Below are 27,016 nucleotides of genomic sequence, written 5' to 3'. Positions count from 1 at the left end.
AACGGCTTACACTATACAGATATATTTTGTCACACGTCACTTCATAACAAGTAGAATGGCAGGACCTGTTGCTAGTTTGACTCTTCTGGGGCTGACCGCTTCAAAACTCCTCTTGCGCCGTCCTGTAAGAGAGCCATTCAATTAAGACTGTCATATTGTAAGTTTCCTTGAACCCAGGTGCAAACACGGAGACAGACAGGATAGAGTTGCAGTTATAGAATATAGGTTTATTCAGATACTGTTTGAGGTGAGCTGAATGCAGCAATGGTGGATCCCAGCAGTGATGACAGAGGCAGACGTCCAGGTACAGATACAGGAGTGGAGCCGAGTGTAGCAGTGGTGGATACAGGGTCACAGCAGAGCAGAGGCACACTTCCAGGGTTCAGATGGTTACTACAAGCACAGGAAAGAAAGGTAAGTATTCAGGATACACACTGAGAATATTGCTTAGCCCAGGTGGAAAGCGACTGACTAGGTCAACAGAGACTGATGATCTGGCAGAGCATGAAGCGTCGAGCCTGGCTTTATAGACTTGCTGATTGGTCGTCTCCGCCTCCTGTCTTGCACCCCTGTCTCCACTCCTATAATCAGATGAGAACTAGAAAGAGGGGAAGAAAGGTAGAGTGGGTGTGGCAGTCGTGACAAAGACAGATAGTTTAGATGTTTTAGTAATTAATTTTCTAATTAATTAGCTAATCATTGATGCTCTCTGATTAATTAACCTGACTTTCAACACTTGTTTAGTCAGAAATATATGTTTTTAATATAGTTCAGTATAGTGTTCAAAATGGTACATTTTGAGGCATTAGCAGCCATTTTATAAATACAGCAGATTTGGATTCAGCACCCCTTAATACCCCTAAAAAACACGCATGCCCTAAATTAACAAGATTTGCCTTTAGCGCTTAGGTCACACCGAGGGTGGATTCTGCCAATGCTTTTCAATGGGAATGGCGTGGTTTGATGGTCCTGCACATCTTTCTGTGTGTCGCGCACACCTTGCGTTTATGCATTCTATACGCCATGTCTACTTGAAGCAGATAAATGCTCGAGACAGATGCTGCTTTCCCCCCTCTGTCCAATCGGGTGAGTCGAAGGCGGACAGTCCCAAGACTCAGGAAGCGACATGGTGCTTTTGGCGCAATTGAGCAACTGCGGGCTACGGGGAGGGTCCTGAAAGTGAGTGACAGGTGCATCACTGGTTATTGGGAGATAATGTGCTGCAAGCTACTCCGTTTTTTAGAATGCGCTGGCCGCACTCACAACCTGAGTTAATCAGCCGGCAGCCATAGTTTGGTGTGACCGTGCCCTTAAACACATAAGCACATTTTCTGAAATTCTGCCTAGACTACAAGTAAGACGAGCGAACGCTGGAAGCGAACGCAGATTGACTGAGGCTGCTATATTTCAACCACACTGTAGTAGTGCACTCTGCCGCACTCTGCCGGCTGTATACAGGCAGTGCAGCTGCTGGCATTTCAGCACAGAGTTTCGAGTCACATGGGGGCGCGAGCCAATGAGAGCGTGAACACACGAGGAAAGACCATAAATAAGGGACAGACACACACACACACACAACCCAAGCACGGTGATATCGTAAGTTCCACTTGGTCCGACCGCGTTCGCAAAAACGGCTAAAAAGCGTTTTTGGTAATACTTAGGCCATTTTCAAAACTTTCCCTTCATACATTTCCTTGAAACTTCTTCACTGTCATTCATACTCAGCTGAGTTTGGTTTTGTACAAGCTCACAATGCGTTGTGATGCAATACATTGTGAGCTTGTAGATCTGCTAATTTCAAAAGATTTTTTATGCATTTGAAAACTTGAAATGGGACATTTTGTATAATGAGCACTTTTACTTTTGGTACTTTAAGTACATTTTGATGCCAATACTTTTGTACTTTTACTCAAGTACATTTTGAATTCCGAACTTTTCCTTGTAACAGAGTATTTCTACATTGCAGTATTGATACTTTTACTCAAGTAAAAAATGTTTAGTACTTATTCCACCACTGGGCCCCACGTTCTTGACTTTACCGACTAAATCCGTCCGCTTCTTCTTAAAGAACTGCTCTATTTCTTTATGCAAATCAAAAGATAGCATACTGTAATACATGTCTTAAGATTGGTTGAAGCTGAAGGAAGCTGAAGAGAATGGGTCTGTACCTTCAACCGAAAGGCTGCTGTTCATTTCAACAGAAAGGCTGCTGTGGCAGCTGTTCATTCTCTTTTGCTCAGATGGTCCTGTGGATGACAGAAGTGAAGGCCTAATTGCAGTATGTACAAATTGATATTTCGTAGTTAAATATTAAACTATATGAAATAATTATAGTTATTAAAGTAGTAGCTGAATGAATGATTATAGATAATTCTGATAATTCAGTTTAATAATGTCATTGGGTATTAATCAGATTATTATCTCTGCCAGGCCTTAGATTATAGTTTTTTCCCGTCTGTTTGTGTGTCTGTGAACGGTTCATCTCTGGCACCGCTGGACCAATCAATAATCAAAATTCTATCATAAACAAATGCATTATTTTCAATTCATTGGTTATCCAGTATTCTCACCAGAATGGGGTGTATTGTTCCATGGGCCATTTGGTATTTTAACCCGGCGTTCCCACACCATTTTAGGGTTCTGGGACTGTTTGTTTCCTGAACCTTTCACTTCAGTCAGCCTCATTTCCAGGCATTTACATTTGTCTGTCAACGTCACCACAAATTTGGGGGCACTACAGTTGTTGTGATCCTCATAGAATTCTGCTTCCTGTGTCAAACAAATAGACAAACGTGTTTTTATTAACATAATAAATAAATAACAACTATTATATTCTACAGGGGCCCGAGCAGCTAAACTCTGTCTGTATTTCTCTCAGAATTAAGAACTGCAGAAAACATGAGTAGAGCTATGCTGTTTTGTTTTGAAGCACAACAATGACTTGCTTGCATTTAATGATATTGACATCGCAGTATAGCGATAACAGAAATGTCTCTATTATCGTGGCCCGCTGACATCATATGCTATATTATACTAAGTAGACTAAGCGAGTACATCCCATCATGATTACCGACCTCGACTACGTGGATGACATTGCTCTAGTTGCAGACTCAGTAGGGAAAGGAAAATAACTACTGGCAATAGTAAAGGAGTCCTACGGGAAGATCGGCCCCAAAATCAATGCCAAGTTACATTATTGGAGGATTTAACATTGTCGGCTGCCACGTAACTTTATCTTCAACAAAGAGAATATAGTCATTTATTTTACCTTAGGTTGCAATTCATATTCTGGATGAACAGTCAGGCAGTAGTTCTGTTCAGGGATCAGCTTACACTGCGGAGGCACGCTGATTAAAGTTTCTTTAACACAACACAGCTTCTTCCTGTCAGCTATAACCTAGAGAAGGTGGATCACATTTAGGGTATGGGGACATTCACATTCATTAATGTTCATTTGTTTTTATGTTTATATTCCCCCAAATTAGTAGTTGCTGTTTTTTTAATTAAATGTTCAGAACAGCTCACCTCCTTGATGGCAACTTGATCCGTCAGCATCAACACATTAATAGTGGATTCCTCATCATCAGGGTCATACTGGTACAGCAGATACACCAGAGCTCTAACAGGGTTGGTTGGAGCATCCTTGTCCTTGACCAGACCACATTCACAGAACCCCATGATGTTGATTATAACGTGCGTCTCTGTTATCATGTTGGGCCGTATGAATGTCACACGTCCCTTTTTGGTTATGTGAGCAATAAAAAGCATTTCTTTGGATTAGCAACCATTAACCAGGGCTTGTGTTAGACTGCCAATAAACTCTGTGCAACTGTAGATCCCTTTTCCAGAAGGTGGCATTCCCATTGGTTACATGTCGGCTTTCCGACATGTCGCCTTTCCGACGGTTACTAACCCTATACCTAACCCTAACCCTAACCCTAACCCTAACCGCACGCGGAAGCCACGTAGTCGGAGTAGTGGGATGTCGGAATGGAAGAGAGCTCCCATTCCCATTTCTTGTTCTGGTTCAGTTTACCGTCGCTTAATTTGATTGGCTCAGCAGCAGATTTGAACAGAAAACCCATATGACACCTCCATGTGTTTCCTGTTCAAATCTGCTGCTGAGCCAATCAGCAGCAACTGTGAACTGTGATCCTCTTTACAAAGTTTAACTGTAGCCCTTACATTCTCTGACAGAAAAATATATGACTTACGATTAAGTAAGATTTCACAGTGAGGGAGGTGCAGTTGATAGGCAGAGCCTCTCACACTCGTAATCTGATAGAGCGGCCCAGCAGGCCTCTTTCCTGTGTGATGTAGAAAGCCTGGGTTCCAGTGAGCTGTCTTATAGAGCACCTCTCCCTCCCCCTCCATCCCAAACACCAAGCTTGTCTCCTTGCAATGGAACAGGCCAGCCTGGTGGTGGCATCTGAACCGGAACAGGAAATAATTGAAAAGGAGTTTTAAGTGATTTTATTGTAAGAAAGAAAGATTTTTCTTTTGTAAATAAGAAAGAAAGAAAGATATAATAATAATAATAATAATAATAATAATAATAATAATAATAATAATAATAATAATAATAATAATAAAAAAGCTGAAGCTCTCATCTACAGTACATTATAAGATGAACATTAGGGGAAAAAACTGGTTGATACCGGTATCTGGTCTCTCTCTCGTCTTCACAGATTTCTGGTGCAAATTCTGTAATGAGCTTAAAATAGAAAACAATAAAGATATTGATTAGTTGATCTGTGGCGAAAAATATTGCAACATTGTAATCTGGGGGGTGGGGGGGGGCGATCTAAGTAAAGGTTGCTCCTCAAAATAAAGCATATAGTACCTGTAAAACCAAGTGAGGTGAGCTGAGAGACCGAGTGTATCCTCTATGAGTCTTTTCTCTCTCCTTACTGGTGATGTCAATAACACTGTGGGAACGAGGCAGGGGTCTGTGGTCTCCTCTGTGTTTCAAAGAGGCCCCAGGACAATGATTGGATTCCTGAGCATTAGATTCTTGGAAGCAAGGATAATATAGACACATGAGATTGGGGTTTGGGACAGATAGTCAACATTTTTGTTTTTATTACCCTGTGTATGTGTGTGTGTGTGTGTGTGTGTGTGTGTGTGTGTGTGTGTGTGTGTGTGTGTGTGTGTGTGTGTGTGTGTGTGTGTGTGTGTGTGTGTGTGTGCGTGCGTGCGTGCGTGCGTGCGTGCGTGTGTGCTAAATACCAGTCGCTCCTCCATACAGAGCTAGATTATAGGCGCAATCTACTAGCCTGGGACCAGACTAATCTGCAAGTGCAAAAAAAATTTGCACTCTGGGATTTGGGTCTGGCACCGCTCCATAGAGAATCCATTTCCTGCTCCAGAAGACGTGGGTAACCAATCAGTGCCCAGTATTCGAATATGGGAGACTGTAATTGGTAGTTGGTTGTAGGTCTAACCAATTGCGTCGAGGGCCATTGTTTTGATCCCGCCCCTTGGGAAAAAAACTTCCTCATGGAAGCACCAGACTCATCCACGCAGTGATATAGTCTAGCTACGCCAGGCTAGCAATCTACTTGTCTTTATCTTTGGCAGCCTAGGACATGTACATAGACATACCATTTGTTGAATCATGGTTGTTCTTGTCTGATGTTGATTCTACCTTCTTATAATACTATAATATAGTATCTTATAATGCTAAATTGGAGCTCTGTGTGCACATTTTATCAAATAAAACCCATTAGTACCATTTTTTTCATTCCTTGGTGTAGATGCATCTGCATTTGTGGCTGAGTAGAGAGGAAAAGATCAGTTTGTTTCACATAGTTACCATCAAGTAAATTGACACCAGCTCTCGGCTTATTTACTGTATGTCCCATTTTCTGTTGCTTTTTTTGTGTGATGAGATTACCCAGATGTTGTGGACACTTCACACAATCACTCAATGTTTTATTGCTGTAATAATAGTTTTGGCTCGTATTCTCATTTATTATGTACAGTATGTGTGTATGGCAGCCACTCTTGCTACTTTGTCTCCTTTACCACTACCTGTGCCACCTGCTCTTCAGCAGCTTGTTGTGTAAACTTAGAAAGCAACAGATGAACTTAACCCTCTGTGCATAGCATACGCTGATACGCACATACCACCTTGAACCCAATAGAGCCAAGGGACTCAACCAACTGCAATTTTATATAATTTTGTCCGAAAGTGAAATTGGACATGACCTACCCTACCCTACCACACCGCTATAATTGATTTATTTCTCTTTTATTGGAGGTGGACATTGGACATGAGTTGGAGGCTCAACTCAAAACTAAGTCTTATCACAAACTGCTCACATAAAGTTCTCAAACTCACTCACCTTCATGAACTCCCTCAGACTCAGTCCCACATGAAGGCAACATAGCATTTATATGATCTGTTATGAAATTCAAACACAATGATAACATACAGTAACAATGATATACAACATTTGCGCATGCACACACACACACACACACGCACACACGCACACGCACACGCACACGCTCACGCACACACACACAGACAGCTATTTCTATGAACAAGATATCTTATAATGCTCAATTGGAGCTCTTTGTGCACATTCTATCAAATAAAACCCTTTAGTACCTTCAATTTCATTCCTTGGTGAAGATGCATCTGCATTTGTAGCTGAGTACAGAGGAAAAGATCAGTTTGATTCACATAGTTACCGTCAGGTTAGTAAATCAACACCATGCTCTATAGGCTTAATTACTGCATACTGTATGTCCCATATTTCTGTTGGTTTTGTCGTGTGATGAGATACCCAGATGTTGTTAGTGAATTGTGAAAGGTCACTTCCCTTGTGTATAAAATTAAACACATTATAAGTAAAGATGAACCTATTAAGACCGGGAAAGCCTATACGTTGTTATACCTTTAAAGCCGGGAAAGCATCTGAGTAATTTTAGATGTTGCTATGTATATAGCAACAGGATTTTTCTTACATTTTTTTAAACAAAAAATAGAAGATTTTCTGATTTAGAGGGCGTTTTTAAAATCGACCTCAAGTCTAAATGTGTTAAAACATTTAACGTGTGCTTGTGAAATTGCATGTAGCTGCTGAGCAGTAACTTTGCAAGCATGTTGTATGTTATATATAACTTCACCATGAATTAAAAAATAAAATAAAAAATTAATATCATTGTTTATGTCCCTCAAACGTTTTTCTAAAGGTTTGAGCCTAAATCAAGCCTCAGATATACTCATTCCAAGTAACTTCTCTCTGGCTTATAAAGCACTTTCACCTGCAATACCACATTGTCCTGTTTGGCACAGGGCACTATTGAGCCAGTTTGTATGCATGTTATTTCCTGGTTCTGTGTGGAAAAAGTAAAAAAAAAGAAAAAAAAGAAAAAAAAAACTTTTTTTAGTTGGACCTGAAAAAAACGGGAGGGATTGGGGTGAAAATCAGTTTGGCCTGTTTTGAGACCAATTTACAGAAAACCCCAGATATGCTGTGAAACCTGAGTGTTCAAACTGGGGTATTTTTTGGGATAGAAGAGAGGTAGGGGAGACAAAAAACACACAAAAAAGAAGGAAAAGTTAAAATTCATGGTGTAGTCCCTTTAAAATCAGAAGAGATACTTACTACGATATTTCACGCACAGGACCAGCAACAAACCGACTGTAGGAAGGATGAGAGCAACAATAATCCCTACAATAATAAACACCAAGGATGTATTTCCTTAAAATAAAAAGACAAAGAAGCCTTTGTTATTACAGGGTCCAGTTAACATCAATGGAGGCATCAACCACATACTGTAGAGCTGATAGGAATACAAATGTATCTTCACAATATGGCACATTCTCTTCCAATAAAACAGTAGAGGGTATTTATTGAGATGGCATAACAGACAAAAAAAAACTAAAAACACCAACATACCTTTTAGATAAAACGGGTTGTCACTGGGATCACTCTGCTCCACACTGACTGGGTTCTTCATTTCACAGAAGACTTTTTCAACCTTCTTCCATTCATCATTGTTGGTGATAGTCCAGTTCTGTCCAGACTCCATCCATTCCCCTTCATCTTTCTTCCAGCGATAGGTGACTGGACCTGAATCTGTGATGTTTCCTTCACAGACCAGTAAGCAGGTGGTAGATTGAGATGCACAAGGTGGTCTGTAAACCACTGATGGCTTTGTGAAATTCTCTGTTAGGAAAAAGAATGAAGACAACTAAGAAACTGAATTGAAAACATCCCTTAGCAGGAGGATAAGATAAGGTGGACATTTATTGTTCCTGCAGTTAAATGCTTTAGTAATGCACTGTATAATTGATGTTGTGTTTAGGGAATGAGAGTGTGTTTGTTGGGGTGTTAACTTGTGCAGGGCTGCAGATTCACCAATATGCTCTCAGATGACTTTGTGTTATACAGTATGTCAGCCACTCTTTACTTTGATGAACAACTCTGGGACCCATTTTTTTGTGAAACACTGGCATCTTTTACGATCATGTCTAACGTCTTTTCCATGTCTTAAACACCATCATTACACTGTAAGGTTGTAAGTCGGGCTAATAGCCTAGATCAGTGTTTCTCAAACGTTTCAGTACCGTTCGTTCCCTGATTTCTGAAATGTCACCATCTTTCATGATGTCTGTTTTGCCTACTTCCTACTTGCTACAGTGCTCCATGTAGGCAAGGTCTCACCTGTTTGCCATTAGTCAGTGGAGCACTTAACCCATTTTCAACCTTATATTCATATAATTGGTCTCGACTCCTCACTAATGCTCATTGTAAGATGGCACAATTTTCATCTACTCACTCTGCGTCTCATTGGTGGGCTATGGACAGTTCAGAAACCTGGCTACCAATAACATCATCGGTGGGGATTCCAAGCTTATTCTACTGTTTATACTCTTGACACTTTAGCGATATCAGGATTTTCTGTGATGTCGTATGACACTGTCTTTTGCTCACGTTCTGGAGAGATCCTGTGGAAAATAAATTTGAGAACAGAACCCATAGAAAACAGCCCAAACTGTGCATTTCGGTCATTAAACAGCAGCAGCTCAGCAGTGTTTTTGCGAGAGAAACAAGCAACCAGGTCTATGATAACAAGCCGCGCATACACGGCCGTGGAGCCTCAGCAAACACACACACACACACACACACGCACACGCACACACACACACACACACACACACACACACACACACACACACACACACACACACACACACACACACACACACACTATACACACCCACTATACACACACACACCTTCAACATCATTTTTACGGCCGTGGAGCCCCAGCGAACACAAACACACACACACACACACACGCACGCACGCACGCACGCACGCATGCACGCACGCACGCACGCACGTGCAGCAAGCTGGTATAATATGACTGTGTCATTTCTTGTTTATTTTTATTCTGTAACTCAGGCTACCACAACCAAAAATGTATTTCCAGATATAACAATGGCAGCGTCGCATTGGAGCAGTCTATAGTGAATAATCTACCCCCTTTTAAAGAAGCCTTCTCTAGACCCTTCGATAGTAAGTAATTTTGACCCATCTCCAAGCTGCCTTTTTTATCAAAGATTTTAGAAAATGTTGTCTCCACACAACTCATTTCCCATATAAAAAATAAACATATCTTTGAAGCATTTCATTCTGGCTTCCGTGCCCAACACAGCACGGAGACTGCTTTAGTCAAAGTCACAAATGACTAGTTGCTGGCAGCCGACATAGGCCTGTACTCCATTTTAATCGTCCTGGACCTTAGTTCGGCATTTGACACAGTGGACCATGGTGTTCTGATCAGCCGTCTGAAAATCGATGTTGGTATCAGCGAAGTGGCTCTGCTCCTACCTACTCTCACAAGTGCCTGTGCTCCTACAAACAGGTCATTTTCCGTTGCACTTGGTGATGCCTCCTCCTCTTCTTCTCTCTTTTGTATAGTTCCCCAGGGTTTGATCCTGGGTCCCATTTTATATATTATATGCTACCCTTGGGGCAAATTATGCGTAAAAATAATATAGCTTACCATTGCTACGCAGATGACACTCAACTGCATGTCCCCATAAAACCTGGCTACACTGTCACTTGCATTGAGTCCTGTTTCAATTTCCCCAATTCATAAAGCGATTTACGACCATATTTTGTACGTACCGGCATTTAGGACAAATCCTACACCTGCAGTCGGATTCATGAAAGTTTTTTGGTCTGTGTTTTGTGCGTCAGGTGCGCACGTTCTCAGGTCAGCCCCGAGGCTGTCTTACCAGGGCTGAAATGTGCGTATGTCTTTAGAATGCTTTATTCTTCATGCCAAAATCATTTACAACAGTGGCAAACCTCAAATAAAATATATATGTGCCCAACATTTGTCAACACATATATATAAAAAAATAAAAATAAATGTCAAACGATGTATTGCTTGTAGCCTATGCATAATATAGACATGATGTAGATTCCACCGATTTTTATTTATTTTCTAGGCTATGAGTTGCATTTAGAGCTGAATTATTAGGTCCCTCAGTGTGTTTGCCAGCGGGCCATCTCAGCCAAAGTGTCACGTAATAATGAAAATAGGCTATGATGCCTTAATGAAACTGGGACTGACTTGCATCAGTGTCCGTGCCGCGGTATTAATTTGTAACGCCTACTGTAGGCTACTGTATATTGATCACATGAACGCCACACACAACAGCCTAATAAATATTACCATCTGATGAGGAATGAAAGCTGTGTCCAGAAGATCCATTCCCCATTCCGAAGTAGGACAGTGATATCCAAAATTAACTAATTTAATCAATAAGCTCTGGTCCATAATCGGATAGAAGCGTTCCACTTGTATGCCCTGGATTTATTTTCAACATCATCTTTTTACCTCGGTAAAGGTGCGCAATGTTCATTAGAAAAGGCTTATATAATATCCTTTCCACGTTTTATTAGCCTTTTATTTGGTAATGGGGTTAAACCTTGTAAACTTCTTTATTCTCATTACACATGAGAGCATTTATTACGTGATCCGCTTCCAGACAGAACAGTAAGTTGTCAAGGCGATGCGACGCCGCATCTGTTATCTTTAGACGAGGCGGAGTTGAACTTCAAACTTGCATCAGCGTTGCCAGATGTTGTGAGAGAAATAAGCAACCAGGTCTAGGAAAACAAGCCCAAAAGAAGCAACTGGCACTTAGGCCATTATAAGCACTTTAATTAAACCGTTGTGAGCTTGTAGATCTGCTATTAAAAAAAAAATCTTGTAATAAAATGTGGAATATTTGGAAGACAACACTATATATTTGGAAGACAACACAAATCTGCCTCCAGCTGGCACAAAACATTTTCAGATGGGGCTTATAGGGATAAATTTGCATACATATTAACTTGGGGGTCCATGACTCATAAAAATATTTGAGAACCACCGGTTAAAACAATTGAACAATTGTGAAGCAAGCCCAAATAACCAACTACACTTTAGAAACAAGCCCAAAAAAACGCACCCCACAGCTACCAATATTTACAAGCAACTTTACAGAAAAATAAGTCCAAATTGGCTTATAATAAGCGGACATGGCAACACTGTTTAGCACGGTGACGTTGAAGTTGGATGCTGTTGGATGCAGCCTTCCAGAGTAATCATCACACCTGGTCATACGCACTGGTCATACGCACGTCTCAGAGATATACGAACCCCTTTGAGAATTGCACGTCAGTTTGTGAGTACCAAAAATACGACCTCCTTTACGAACTTTATTTACCTTATATTTACGACCCTCTTTATGAATCGGGGCCAATGACCTCAAACAATGGATGTCTAAAAACCGCTATGTCCACTTTTCAGTCATTTTGCTCTCTTCGGACCAGTGGTGCAGCCAGAACGCTAGTATAGGCTGGGCTTAGTTAGGAGCGGGTGGGCGGGTGGGTCCCCGACCCTTGCGCGCCCGCGCGAAAATGTGTGTTTTTTGGGCGGATTTTGATACATTTTTTTCGTTGTTTTGTTACTTTATTTAGGGTTAGGGTTAGGGTTATGTTATTTAATTCATATGTTTGCCTGATTTTACCGATTTATTATCAAAAAATTAATTATAAAAAAATAAAAAAATGTTGCAAAATCAACTGGGTGGGCCAGCTTTCTATGTGGGTGGGCCACAGCCACGGCCCACCCAGGCCCACCCATGGCTGCGCCCCTGCTTCGGACATTCTCCACACATTCCCCACAAAATGTGTGTAATAGATCTAATAGATTTAATAAAATATTTAAGCTCACAATGCATGCTTGTAGATCGGCAATTTTCAAATAGCCAATGTAAGTAAATGTATTGATAAAATCCAGTGCTGGTGTTGTTCTGTGAGAGAAACAAGCTACGAGGTCTATGAAAACAAGCCCAAAAGAAACGACCAGTTTCACCACTTGAGCCCTATTAAATCAGCTATTTTCAAAAAGAATCTTGAAAGCAAGCCCAAATAAGCAGTGGTGGAAAAAGTACTCAAATTCTCTACTTAAGTAAAAGTACCAATACTGCAATATAAAAATACTCTTTTACAAGTAAAAGTCCAGCATTCAAAATTAACTTGAGTAAAAGTACAAAAGTATTGGCATCAAAATGTACTTAAAGTACCAAAAGTAAAAGTACTAAATATTTGAAAATAGCAGATCTAGTGAGCTTAAGTACAGTACTTGAGTAAATGTACTTAGTTACTTTCCGCTGACTGAAAGGTGTCAATGGGGGAGTGATTAGAGGAGTGGCTAGGCTGAATAAATTACCCATTGTTCACGCCCATTACCTGGAGCTGAGAGGTGCTCGAAGTGACAATTCTTTAGAAGGGATTATCTCAGTTTGCACTATTATAGATAACCAGATTCAAATGAGCACATCTTCTTCAAATATCTTCCGATTTCAATGAATGATACATCATATGAAAGCTTATATTCTGTACTTTAATAATCTGTAAAAGCATTGTACCCACAAATGTTTTAACCTGACTCCGCCAAATGGGGTTCACATGAGTTCACATTAAGTTCACAATAGAGCACCGAAGTCCTGACGTCACTACAGTAGAGGACGCTGTTCCGCAGGTTCGTGGCTTTACTTTTTGTTTTTAAATCCTCATTGGGGAATCTTAGATCGCCTCATATAAGAAGTGTGTTCCAAACATAAACACACCACAATTTTACTCATATGGAGATGAAGCATCGACTGAAGGTGTAAATGTACACATTTACCCAAAGAGTAACACAATATAAACACTAGAAACGAGTCAAACAACCCAAAGACTACATTTCCCATGAACGTGGTTGCTGTATGGACAGTGATTTCAGACCCGGAGGTTGTAGTTCTTAAGACTTTTGAGGCAGAATTAATTCAATTTTCGCCAGAAACAGGCTGTATCAAATATGAATGAATATCATAAACGATGCAAAGCCACCCCCCTGACAGAAACACCGGGGTGGTGGTGTTTATGTTTGGAACACAGTTCTTATGTGATCTAAGATTCCCAAATGGGGATTTCAACACAAATAATAAAGCCACTAACCCGTGTAACAGCACCCTCTAGTGGCAGTGACGTCAGACTTCGGTGCTCTATACAGCAGCCATATTGGCACACCATATAGGATATAAAGGTGTCAAAAACAACATTAAGGAGTAAAACGTATGATTGGTTATTATAAACAATTGCAAAATATCAACCGCAGCAAGTTGCATCACTTACTTAATGCCATGCTGAGCCTGAGTCCAACTGCTGCCAACAGCCAGATGCACAATGGAGCATTCAGGATCAGGATCCCCATCATCCCAGGATCCCAGCAGAAGAGCTTTGACAAAGCTCTTGAAACGGATGTCAAATGTGATAAGCAGATTGACTTATGCTAAATGCCCAAAATAATGTGATTGGTTAGCTGAGTGAAACGCTTTCATGTTGTGGTTCTTTTCTGTGACACCTGAGCTGTATGACGCTTTGCCACATTTTGTGGTCAGTGTTTTAACATGCAATGAAAGATCCTTCCCTCAGTCCTACTGTAACTCAATACCACTGTTACCACATGTTCCATTGTACATAGAAAAATGGGCCAACTGAGAGCCTGACGCTGAATTTATATTTATACCCCACATAGAGATACATTTCATGATCAGGCAAAGTAGGAAACTACTGTAGCCAGAGCAATAATTCTCCCATGAAAGATCATTCAAGAAGGTCAGAATTTTCTGCTCAGGGTCCCAACAGTCTCAACAATCACTTCTACTCATGAAAGTCTAAATCTTTACTTCTGCTGCCCTTTCTGCCCTTTTTGGGAATGAGATTTTTTCAAGACTGGTGGTGAGATCTACATTCAGACATGGAAATTCACCACCGCATTTACATTGTATACGCAAATACAGAAGTCAGTAGCTTTATATGAACAGCAAATGCAATAAAGGCAAGATAAATTATTCAAGGATTCCTGATCCAGTTTCATGAACCGTATATACCTGGTTGAGATTTCAGTTCCTTCTTCTGTCTTCACCTGGGAAAATCTAGTCAAATGGTCTTTCCAAGTTCCCTTTCTTCACTTCTTCTTCTTCTTTCATGTATCGTCAGATGGCTAGCTCAGTGTCGTGCAGCCATGAGAAAGCCATGAGAAAGTCTGTTCTTACGTCAAAGAGGCCGGCTTCTAAGGGTAGTCTCATCTCATGCATGTGCACGTGCACGTCATGCCCAAAAGTGTGAACTTTCAACTGTAGGTCCTTTTGATAGGCTTTTAAATTGGTTAACCGTTCAAAACTCTTAGGGCTTTTCTATTAATTATCATGATTTACATTTTTAACTAATATATAGGCATCTGCCCTCCCAAAAGTAATTCATTTATAATTATACTTGTATCATAGCAAAGATTAGTCTGAAAAATACACAACTCCATCACAGGTTTTAAAGAACTTTGAGTGATCCATAGTGTTTGATGCAGAGCTCAATAATCAACAACATATCCTATAATACATTGGAAAGATGAAAAGCCATAATTTCCCCGTGTCATTGTTTCGCAGTAAACACAACAACAACATATCACATGTCACTAACAACACAAGCCACAACGCGCGCAATTAATTTACGGGTGGCGTAGGCTACTTTTAATTTGCTCACCACACATCTGCCCCCCTCGGAGCATAAACTCACAACATTACGGTCGACCATGTTGTTCCCTATAGCGTCACCGCCGACCGCCGAGCGACACCGAAACACCGCGAGCCGGACAACATCACGGGTACACCATTTTGTTCCCTTTAGCGTGAGCACCGCCACCGACCGGCAGTCTCTTCAGACCGGCAGTATGGGTTGCCACGTTGGGAAAAGACAAGCAGCAGGTCAGTGTTGCCAGATGTGCGCCAGAAACAAGCAACCACCTTCATGAAAAAAATAAACCCAGCTGAAGGGGTCCGCGATGTTTCACCGGGGTCCGCGGGGGTCCCAACACTACCAGGGGGTCCACGGACCCCCAAGGGGTCCCCCATGTATTATTTTTTTAAATAATGTTTTTTTTTTAAACTTTTTTTTGGGACATATTTATCCCACGATTTTGGTACCCCAAAATAAGCGCGCCCTCGCTAGAGCCCCGTGCGCGGCTAGCGGGCCTCTCTAGTGTAATACAATACAATACAATACAGTACAGTACATAACTATTTAAACTGCCTCAAATTCTACTGTTGTTTCTCTACATGGTGTCATTGAGGTAGGTGCAGTGCTGTAAATGTTTTATTGTTTAGGCATGAAGACTACTGGCTGGAGAAATACAGTTGGCAGCTGTTTTCTTTGGGGCTTTTATTTGTTTGTCTTCTGTCAAAGCCCAGTGATAGCTTGATTGACAAAGATAATCAAATGTGATTGACTCTGATTGAGTGCATGTTGATATTCTGATGATATTTGGATAACTCTAATTTGTAGGCCTACTATAAAGTAGCTTGAAGATGGTGTCTGACCAAAAGCATAAATGACTTTTGCTCAGATCTGAGCGTGTAGAGTAGTTTACTACTGTTAAGCTCCAGCACCTCAGCTAAGTGTGTCTGTGTGTGTGTGTGTGTGTGTGTGTGTGTCTGTGTGTGTGTGTGTGTGTGTGTGTGTGTGTGTGTGTGTGTGTGTGTGTGTGTGTGTGTGTGTGTGTGTGTGTGTGTGTGTACCCACACCCCCCACAGGTCGTGGGTGGTACAGGTTTACTCATGTCCCCTAAATGGAATTCACGTCTTTTGAATCTCTCTCACCTTTCTCTTTCCACATGTGTATGTCATGCTATTTCAATAACACAACCTGTCCCTCTCACCATAACTGTGCTCTATCGTCCCTCCTGGCATCACCCCCCCTCATTCTACTGGGTGACTTCAACCTACCTACTGCAGAGAAGCATCTTCCTGTTACGTCACTTCTGTCTTCATTCGACCTCACCCTGTCTCCTTCTCCTCCCACTCATAGAGCTGGTAATGTACTGGACCTTGTGTTCTCCAGAGCCTGCTCTCCCTCTAACCTCTCTGTTACCCCCCTACATACCTCTGACCACCACTTTATAACTTTCTCCCTCTCTCTCTCTACTCTCCCACCTAAACCTACTCACCCTCAGACCGTCACCACTCAACATAACCTGAGGTCCCTAAACCCCTCTATACTCTCCTCTCTACCCTCCCCGGATTCCTTCCCCTCCCTCTCACCTGACACTGCAACCTCATCCTTTCTCTCCACTATCTCATCTGCGTTCGACCATCACTGTCCTCTCTCTTCTAAGCCAGCACGCCCATGTCCGCCGGCTCCGTGGTTATCTGAAACCCTCAGAGCTGAGCGAACACCTCTCAGGGCAGCTGAGAGGAAGTGGTGCAAGAGCAACCAGATGACCTCTCCCACTTTCACTGACTCCTTTCTGCCTTCTCCCTCTCACTATCTATAGCTAAATCCTCTTTCTACCACAGTAAGATTCAATCCTGTGCCTCTAACCCAAGGAAGCTATTTTCCACTTTTTCCTCCCTCCTTAAACCCCCTCCCCCCACCCCACATTCATCCCTCCAGCTAGTCCTGGACACCCTTGCTGACCTAGGCATCACTGGGACGGCTCTAAAGTGGTTCACCTCCTACCTAACTGACCGGACCTACCAGGTTTCATGGAAAGGTGTGCTCTCCTCCCCCCGCACCCTCCGAACCGGGGTCCCCCAGGGATCGGTACTTGGCCCCCTCCTTTTCTCCCTGTACACTAAATCTCTTGGTGCTGTCATCTCTGCTCACAATCTATCTTATCACTGCTATGCCGATGACACTCAACTGTTTCTATCCTCCCCCCCTCTGCCACCCAGGTGGAAGAGCACATCACTGTCTGGCTGACATCTCACAGTGGATGTCTTCTCACCACCTCAAGCTGAACCCAGTCAAAAGACTGAGCTTCTCTTCTTCCCAGCTAAGTCCTGCCCCACGCAGGATCTAACTATTTCCATAGAAAACAACCTGGTGACTTTGGTTCCAACAGCCAAGAACCTTGGTGTTGTCCTGGACAGTCAGCTCTCATTCAAGAGCCACATCACAGCGGTCACTAGATCCTGTAGGTTCACACTCTATAACATTCGAAGGATTAGACCCTTCCTCACCCAGGAGTCAGCCCAGCTTCTTATCCAGGCATCAGTCATATCAAAACTTGATTATTGTAACTCTCTCCTAACTGGCCTCCCGGTATGTGCACTTAAGCCTCTCCAAATGATACCGAATGCCGCAGCACGCTTGGTCTTCAACTAGCCAAAATGTTCACATGTCACCCCCCTTCTCCGCTCCCTCCATTGGCTCCCAGTTACTGCCCGCAGAGAGTACAAAACACAGACGTTGACCTACAAAGCAACCAAAGGTATGGCACCCCGTATCTTCAAAGCCTGATCGAGCCTCTTAAGCCCTCCCGCTCTCTCAGATCAGCTAACACAGGGAAACTGTCAGAACCTTCGCTAAAAGATCCGGGACAACGCTCCACACGTCCCAGACTCTTCTCCCTTCTGGCTCCCAAACTATATGGAATGAACTCCCCATTGCAATTAGAACTGCAGACTCACTCCCTATCTTCTGCCGTAATCTGAAGACTCACCTCTTTAGACTCCACCTCAGCCCGTAGCACTTGCCCTAGCCTTGACGACCTTGCAGGATTATGCAAAGGTTAAAATGTAATTTAGATAGCATGTTATGCCAGTAGTGTGAATAGTTTCAATGTAGGCTGATGATAGGTTCTTGGTTTACGTATGTATTAGTTACTATTAGATTATTGGTTTACTCATGTATTACTTTGTTATTTGATTACTATTTCTATGCATTTGATGTATTATGATGTATTATCTTGTGTCCCTGCTTACTGTAAATCGCTCTGGATTAAGAGTCTCTGCTAAATGCCTAAACTGTAAACTGTAAACTGTGTGTGTGTGTTTGTTCACAGAGAGTCAGATGGGCTAAGACAGGATATCCATGGAACAGTTATTGTAGTTACTACAGAGCTGTAGGCATGACCGTATGCTTAAGCATAATTCCAATAAAGAGACTATAATTGTATGATCCTAAAATTAAGTTGTTACACACAGTTGAGTTTTTATTTGACATTTAAATCTATACAAAAAACGTATACAAACATGCATCAAATTGAACGCAGTCAGACATTATTTGCAATAAAATAACACTGGAAAGCATACATTGTGAACATTTAAATAATTAGTTCAACATAAATTTTACATTACAAAAAAAAACATTTTAGATTTTAGCTCTAGCCTATTTTAGCAACAACTTTTTCAGAAAACTGTTAGGATTTAGAAGGAATTTGTAGAATCGTCCGCAGGCCTAAATGGGTTAATATGATTATTACTCATCTTTTCTTATTAAGCCAACAGGCAACGTACTGTATCACTACGGACTGTATCTGTGGGTGTGCCTGTGGGAGATGAAAGCATTTTGTGACCTTGCACCCATTGATCAGCTGCCTACCAGTTAAGTTCAACTGATTTTGTATTAATAATGCCCACCCAATTGGGCACAATGGCCCAATGCCTCCCTGCTTGGCACTCAGCATCAAGGGTTGGATTGGGGGTAAGTCTCTGCGACATGCTAGCGTCAAGTCCAGGGGGTGTATTTGTACATCCAGCTGCCTCATGCTAAAGAAACAGGGGATAGACTCCTAGTCCTACCCTATGGGCTCTGCAAGGCTTACTTACACGGGGATGTGTGCACCCAAACTATGTGTATTGCATACATATCCCTATTGTTAAGTCAGTGTAACCCAGTGTTACTGTGGGTTCTTGCCGACACAGTTGATGAGACTGATGACTGATGAGACAGTGTTGTATTTACAGCGTTTGCACTTTATTGACTATACATTTCTACATGAACAACAACACAGAATATCAGCCTGCTGCTTGCCAGGTGTTTAAATCTTGGTCGTTGCACCTTTGAGCCAGCTCTTTCTCTCTCTGCCAGTGTTGCTGTCTGTAAGCCCGAGACTAGGTCCAGCACTATAGTATAACCCTTTGGCATTCCCCCCACTTTTTGAACGTGACATATTGTAATCCATGTTTTGCCTAGTATTATTGCAATAACATGCAATTAAAGGTCATGGCAGTTAAGGTATGGCATAAATGATGTAAAGTTTTAGTTAAATGGTGTATCAGCGCCTTCTAAAGGCTCACAAAGTCACTTCATATGTTTTGACTAAGGAAATCAGTAAGGAAAATGGGTGCAGGATCACAACAAGCTCTGTATCTCCCACAGGCACTCTACAGTCCATCCACAGTGCTAAGGAGATTTTGTTACATTGACTCTGTCTTTGTGACTGTCCAAATGTTTCTTCAACTACAAATTCAAATGCACAAAGGTTTGTGTTGGGTGTGCGTCCTCTCTTGCTTGGACAACTGGGACCTCCTGTCACGGGCAACGTACATAGTAGCACACCTTATGGTGCCTGGGCTGGAGCACAGAGATCTCATAGTGCAGTAAACCCATTCTTTGTGCAAAGTTTCTGTACGCACGATTGTGTCGGTCCGTCCCTTAAATGCATAAATTATGACCATATGTGCATAACGGTCAGATCTGTGGCTCTGGACAACCGGATCTCCATATTTGCCTATATATGGGCGGGTTTGTCTAGGTTATGTCTGAGTCATAGTGACGTGGCTGAGGTCCGTCCGCCCGTGCACCCTCCAATTAGCCAATTTTAAAATAAGATAAAATATGGTTAAAATGCTTAAACTGATTTTGATGCTGTGTTAGCATTTTTCCGCTTCACATCCTCTTCCTCCCTGTGTGCTTCATCCTCTGCCAAACAAGGGTCTTCTTCAAACAGCTTGTGATTTTGGTTTCGGTAGAGCACCGGACAGCTTATTTAATGCATTGCCGAGACATTCGTTCAAATTGTCAAACTCATTCCCGTAGTCTGTAGGTGCCCAACCAGAGGTGTATTTTTCGTGTGGTCTTGAGCTCACGGAGGGCCTCCTCCACATCAGCAGATTTCTGACCAGGTCCTTTTTTCTTGATCGCCCCCAAGCGTTCCTTCAGCACTTTCACATGCTCGACCAGGCACTGGCGCCGTTCCTTGTTGCGCACGGCATCCTCGCAGAGAGGGGAGAGTGAAGTTGCTTTGACCAAGATGGGGTCTATGAGATCCATGACTGATTGAAACAAATGAGAGAAGGGAAAAAGGGGAACAGATAGGTTGAGATACAATACAAACCACAACATTATTTTCTCATTATATTTAATGAGAAGTGACAGCTGACTTTTATTTGCAATATCACACGAAAGGGTGTGCTTTACCATCATTATTGGCACAACAGTGATGAGGTGTTTGTGCCAAGTGCCCTAAGCATCAGTGATTGACAGTGAAGTGCCAATATTGACTGTAAAGCACACCCTCGAGTGTAATACTGTGATTATAGAAGGTTTACCATCTAAATAAAACATATTCAAAATGTAATCACATTGTGGGGAAATTTGCTCTCAAAACAAAACAAGAAAAACATCTTTTTGCATCTCAATTTCGCTGGAAATGGCGTCTGACAGAGACCATTTCCAGTCCCTGTTGACAGCCAGCCAACTTGAGCTATTGGTTTAGCTTTTTTAGAGATTGTGATTTACAAAACTGATTAAATACCACCCATAGAAACAAAAACGCCTTAATCAATATTCTTTTAACAAAAAAATCTGCTGAAATATATATACGTTTTTATCATAGACAGATTTCGCTACTATATCTTCTCATGGATTGTTAAAGTAGTAGACCCCGCCTCTTACTTCTCTTCAGCTCCTCATGATCCTCCTTCCTGTCTGCTTCATCCTCTGCCTGTTGAGAAGCTTTGTTGAACATCTTGTGGTCAACTTGCAGAGCCTTGGAAAGCTTGTTGAATGCGCTGTTCAGACGGCCGATCAAACTCCTAAACTCACTGTTGTCCTTGTAGTCTTTAAACACATGCACGTGGAAACTATCAGAGAGTTCTGACCAGCTCCTTTTCGCTTGATTGTCTGCACCAGTTGCTCCAGTCCTCCTTTCACACGCTGGACCAGACGCTGACACTGTTTCTTGTTGCCCTTGACCTTCTCACAGACAATGTAGAGTGAAGTTGCTATGGGCTCGATAAGGTGTATGAGATCCATGACTGATTGAAAAAAAAAATAGAAAAGAGAAAGGGGGACAGACAGTTTAAAATGCAATAGATTGAACCATAACATGCTTTTCTCATCATATTGAACAAGAAGTGACAGCTGACTTTAAATTTGTTTACTTAAAGGAGTAGTTCACCCCCCAAAAAAAAGTATTTTATATCAGTCACACACCGCATGAAGCCTTGAATTCATGGAGATTTTTTTGTTTTTGTTGCATTCCTAAGCCAATAACTTGATGACCGGGGAACTTGAGCTAATGCTTTCCAGAGCAGTGGTTCTCAAACCTTTTCATATCAAGGACCCCCAAATGTACGTGTGTATTTGGTGGTGCCAGGGACCCCAGAAGAGAGGAAGAAAATATTTGTTTTAGAAAATTCTAAATTATTCAACATTTTTCAAACACTTTTTCAAAAATGTACAAAAATAGCAGTACATTGCTTATACAAGCTCACAGTGTTTAACTTCGTGCTATGAGCTTGTATATCTGCTATTTTTGAATATTCAACGTATAAAATATGGATAAAGTGGTTAAGCTGATTGATGCTGTATTGACAAATGTTAATACAGCATACAGTTAATACAACTCCCCCCAGGACCCAAAACACAAAAGGCCATTGTTAATTCTAAGATATCTGCTGAAATAAATCTCATCATAGATAGAATTTTCTACTATATCTTCACATGGATTGTTAAAGTAGTAGACCCCGCCTCTTACTTCTCTTCAGCTCCTCATGATCCTCCTTCCTGTCTGCTTCATCCTCTGCCTGTTGAGAAGCTTTGTTGAACATCTTGTGATCAACCTGCAGAGCCTTGGAAAGCTTGTTGAATGCGCTGTTCAGACGGCCGATCAAACTCCTAAACTCACTGTTGTCCTTGTAGTCTTTATACACATGCACGTGGAAACTATCAGAGATGTATTTTTTAACAACAACTTCTGCGGACCCCAGTGTTTCCTTGAGATCACGTAGGTCCTTCTCCACATCATCACAGTTCTGACCAGCTCCTTTTTGCTTGATTGTCTCCACCAGTTGCTCCAGTCCTCCTTTCACACGCTGGACCAGACGCTGACACTGTTTCTTGTTGCCCTTGACCTTCTCACAGACAATGTATAGTGAAGTTGCTATGGGCTCAATAAGGTGTATAAGATCCATGACTGGTTGAAAAAAAATTGAGAAAAGAGAAAGGGGGACAGATAGGTTGAAATCCAATAGATTGAACCATAACATGCTTTTCTCATCATATTGAACAAGAAGTGACAGCTGACTTTAAATTTGTTTACTTAAAGGAGTAGTTCACCCCAAAGAAAAAAGTATTTTATATCAGTCACACACCCCATGAAGCCTTGAATTCATGGAGATCTTTTTGTTTTTGTTGCATTCCTAAGCCAATAACTTGATGACCGGGGAGGAGACTCCTTCTGACCGATGACCCGGTCATCAAATTATTGGCTTAGGAATGCAACAAAAATTAAAACTCTCCATGAATAAGCTTTATGGGTGTAATTGATAGAAAATAAGTAATTTCTTGGGTGAACTACTCCTTTAAGCAATATTACACGAAAGGGTGTGCTTTACCATCAACAGTGATGAGGTGTTTGTGCCAAGTGCCCTAAGCATCAGTGAAAAGCCAATAATGACAGTAAAGCACACCCTCAAGTGTAATACTGTGATTATAGACGGGTTACCATCTAAATAAAACATATTAAAAATGCATTCATATGGTGGGGCAATTTGCTCTAAAAACAAACTAGCTTCATCTCCATATCCCTGGAAATACATGGGGTCTGACAGAGACAATTCATAGTCCCTGTTCAGACAACCAGCCAACTTGAGCTATTGGTTTAGCTTTTTTAGAGATTGAGATTTACCAAACTGAATAAATACCACCCATAGAAACACAAAACGCCTAAATCAATATTCTTTTAAAGGAGATACACCATGAATTAAAAAAAAATATTTGATATTTAATATCATATGGTGTATGTCCCTCAAACCTTTTTCAAAAGGTTTGAGCCTAAATCATCACTCAGATATACTCATCCCAAGTCAATTGTCTCTGGCTTATACAGCACTTTCAGCTGCAATACCAAAACGTCCTATTGTGCAGAATATTAAAAAAAATTATTTAAAAAAAAAAAAAAAGGAAAAATTCTGCATAAAAAGAAGCATCTAAGAAAAATACAAAATCGAAAAAAAAACACTTTGAACATTTTTGAACAATTCCACCAAGTGTTTGAGGTGCCTGTTTCACCCACTTCCGGGGGGCGGAGCCAAAATCCGAACCCGAAGTATTTGTTCGTAGACCCCCACTTAGGGGGGGTAGAAAAAGTTTCGGAGCGATTCAGGCACTTTTCATTTAACATTGGGTTTGCCATCATTAATGTTTGTGACATCATAAACATTTCCATTCTGAGATCGCCTGTTCAGACACGCCCATTCTGGAAATCCATGAAATGAGAAGGAATGACTGAATTAAAAAAAAAACATTTTTTGGGGTACAAGAGACACTGGGGACCCCAAAAAATACAAAAAACCAAGAAAAAAGTGATTTTCATGGTGTAGACCCTTTAACAAAAATATCTGCTGAAATATATACATTTTTATCATACACAGATTGTGCTACTATATCTTCTCATGGATTGTTAAAGTAGTAGACCCCGCCTCTTACTTCTCTTCAGCTCCTCATGATCCTCCTTCCTGTCTGCTTCATCCTTTGCCTGTTGAGAATCTTCGTTGAACATCTTGTATAGTTTATGATCGTGGTAAACCTGCAGAGCCTTGGAAAGCTTGTTGAATACGCCATTGAGACGACTGTTCAAACTCCTAAACTCACTGTTGCCGTTGTAGTCTTTAAACACATGCTTGTGGAAACTATCAGAGATGTATTTTTTGACAACATTTTTTGCTGATTCTAGTGTTTCCTTGAGATCACGGAGGTCCTTCCCCACATCGGCAAAATTCTGACCAGCTCCTTTTCGCTTGATTGTCAGCACCAGTTCCTCCAGTCCTCCTTTCACACGCTGGACCAGACGCTGGCACTGTTTCCTGTTGCCCTTGACCTCCTCACAGACATTGTAGAGTGAATTTGCTATGGGCAAGATGGGGTCCATGACTGATTGAAAAAGAAAAAAATAGAAAAGGGAAAGGGGGACAGATAGGTTGAAATACAATAGATTGAACCATAATAATTATGCTTTTCTCATCATATTGAACAAGAAGTGACAGCTGACTTTAAATTTGGAGTAGTTCACCCAAAAAAAAATAATATTTTATATCTATTTATAAAACTCACTGCTGTCTTTGTAGTCTTTAAACACATGCTCATGGAAACTATCAGAGATGTATTTTTTGACAACATCTTTTGCAGACTCCAGTGTTTCCTTGAGATCATGGAGGTCCTTCTCCACATCATCAGAGTTCTGACCAGCTCCTTTTGGCTTGATTGTCTCCACCAGCCCTTTCACGCGCTGGGCCAGACGCTTGCACTGCTTCTTGTTGCCCTTGACCTCCGCGCAGAGAATGCAGAGTGAATTTGCTATGTGCACGATGGAGTCTATGAGATCCATGAGATTAAAAAACATGGGGGAGGGGAGGAAAAAAGGGGGACAGATAGATTGAAATAATTTTGAAATCAATTTTCTAATTACTTTAAAGTTAATTGTTTACTTAAGCAATATTACACAATTGTCCAATTAATTGATTAGCTTATTTTGAGTTGTTTCATAATAGACCTCTAACAGTTTATTGTTCTTTTTTTTTTACATTGAGCTCCCTGAGACTCAGGCAAAAATGTGACCTCGTGGCTCATGAATGTAAAACATGCTGTTCATGTCTGTCTGTCTGAATGACACATTCTACACTTAAAGGCATACTAGGTAATGTTTTCAACAAAACTAAAGTTAAATTGTATATCTTTTGTGAGTGGCAAAAGTTTCACAACACCCACTCCCTGAGACTCAGGCAAAAATGTGACCTCGTGGCTCATGAATGTAAAACATGCTGTTCATGTCTGTCTGTCTGAATGACACATTCTGCACTTAAAGGCATACTAGGTATCGTTTTCAACAAAACTAAAGTTAAATTGTATATCTTTTGTGAGTGGCAAAAGTTTCACAACACCCACTCCATGAATTTCACCCCCGGAAGCCTTTTATTTATATATTTTCTATTGAACGTGGACGGGGGGGACTTTCCCGGGAAAATGACGTTCCTGGCCAACGTCATGACGTCGTGGCCGACGTCCTGGCCGACGTCATGACGTCGGCCAGGAACTACCGCAACGGTTTCCTGTTTGGCCAGGAACTACCGCGCTAATAACAAAAAGGAACCTCACGCTGATTTTAAGAGAATGTAAGATTGGAAGATCGAAAAAGAACAGAAAAAGAAAGCACAGCTCATGGTAACTAATGCTCCACTGGCTAAGAGAAACGATCTGTAGATAGTATAAAACAATTAAAAGATCGCTTTTTGAAACGCTTCCGGCTTCCGGTGAAAACGAATGGAATTCTGGGTAATCGAGGACTACGGAAATTGTATGCAGTGACGGTAGTGACCAGCAGAGGTTGCTAAAAATCGTTATTTGAAATTCTGCATTGTACAACTTTAAGGCTGCAGAGAGAGAGAGAAAGAGGGAGAGAGACAGGAATTACTGAAGGGGGGCGAGTGAAAAACAGAGACAAACTAGAAAAAGTGCTCCTCGGAGCACAGGTCTCCACCAGGTCAGGTAGGTTATTATGGCGTTATAATAGGCCAATGTGAAAAGGGTGCCATTCCTTCTTAGGTCTTTCACGGCAAGCAGGCACTGCATTCATGATTTGAGGCATTTTGTTCCAAAAATGTGTTTTAATAAATTAGACCTGCTGGTGGCGCTATAACAGGCCAATGTGAAAAGGGGGGCATTTCTTCCTCGGCCTAGTGGGAATGTGCTTGCAAAATTTCACGGAAATTGCAAGCTGTGTGCATAATTTGAGGCAGTTTGTTAAAAACGGACCAATCCTGCAAACTTTGGAAGCCAATCTTAGCCAATCAGGATGGAATATGAAAAATCGGACAGATCCGTGTTAATCAGTTGACTATAGAGATACGGTGTATTTGCGTATTCTCAAAAAATACGCAAAAAAAATGTTTTGCAAAAATCTGCCTCATGGTGGCGCTATGACAGGCTGATCTGAAAAATTCAGGGCAGAGGTTTTGCTTTGGCGTCCAGGGAGTGTGTGTTGTGGCAGACCAGGGGAAACTGAGCTGTCAGTCAAGCTCAGACTGGGGGAGGTGATAGAGGGAGTGTACTACCCTGTCCAGGTTCTACAGCCACTAGGTAAGTGGCATTGGTCACAGCTGAACCTTATATAAGCAGCCCCAAACAGACAGTGTGCTAGTTCATGGGTTCCCAAACTTTTCAGCCCGCGA

The 27,016-nt window shown here is 41.5% G+C and overlaps 4 protein-coding genes across 8 annotated transcripts in view; all 4 read right to left on the bottom strand.

The window, feature by feature from the left end:
* Positions 1-27,016, bottom strand: part of LOC308104040 (uncharacterized protein) — a 383,068-nt gene that overhangs the window by 62,354 nt on the left and 293,698 nt on the right. The gene's annotated exons all lie outside the window — the stretch shown is intronic.
* On the bottom strand, positions 472-3,750 carry LOC308104331 (uncharacterized protein; the record flags this gene model as incomplete). The annotated part of the gene is made up of 6 exons (XM_080454740.1): positions 3,526-3,750; positions 3,269-3,397; positions 2,571-2,769; positions 2,169-2,246; positions 2,004-2,081; positions 472-581 (listed from the first exon to the last, which is right to left on the bottom strand). The coding sequence occupies exons 1-6, from the start codon at positions 3,709-3,711 to the stop codon at positions 472-474; spliced, it is 780 nt and encodes a 259-aa protein (XP_080310866.1). The 5' UTR covers positions 3,712-3,750.
* On the bottom strand, positions 472-25,176 carry LOC308104329 (uncharacterized protein; the record flags this gene model as incomplete). Its single annotated transcript, XM_080454738.1, has 9 exons — positions 472-598; positions 2,627-2,769; positions 3,269-3,397; positions 3,526-3,701; positions 4,215-4,429; positions 4,659-4,714; positions 4,844-5,013; positions 24,279-24,722; positions 24,903-25,176. The coding sequence occupies 9 exons, from the start codon at positions 25,174-25,176 to the stop codon at positions 472-474; spliced, it is 1,734 nt and encodes a 577-aa protein (XP_080310864.1).
* Positions 6,823-21,393, bottom strand: LOC308104330 (uncharacterized protein; the record flags this gene model as incomplete). Its single annotated transcript, XM_080454739.1, has 4 exons — positions 21,243-21,393; positions 20,435-20,620; positions 7,914-8,105; positions 6,823-6,830 (listed from the first exon to the last, which is right to left on the bottom strand). The coding sequence occupies exons 1-4, from the start codon at positions 21,313-21,315 to the stop codon at positions 6,823-6,825; spliced, it is 459 nt and encodes a 152-aa protein (XP_080310865.1). The 5' UTR covers positions 21,316-21,393.

The sequence above is a fragment of the Gymnoscopelus braueri genome (genome assembly GCF_963280865.1).
Source record: "Gymnoscopelus braueri genome assembly, chromosome: 17".
Taxonomy (NCBI): domain Eukaryota; kingdom Metazoa; phylum Chordata; class Actinopteri; order Myctophiformes; family Myctophidae; genus Gymnoscopelus; species Gymnoscopelus braueri.
This window is presented reverse-complemented; position numbering and strand designations above follow the sequence as displayed.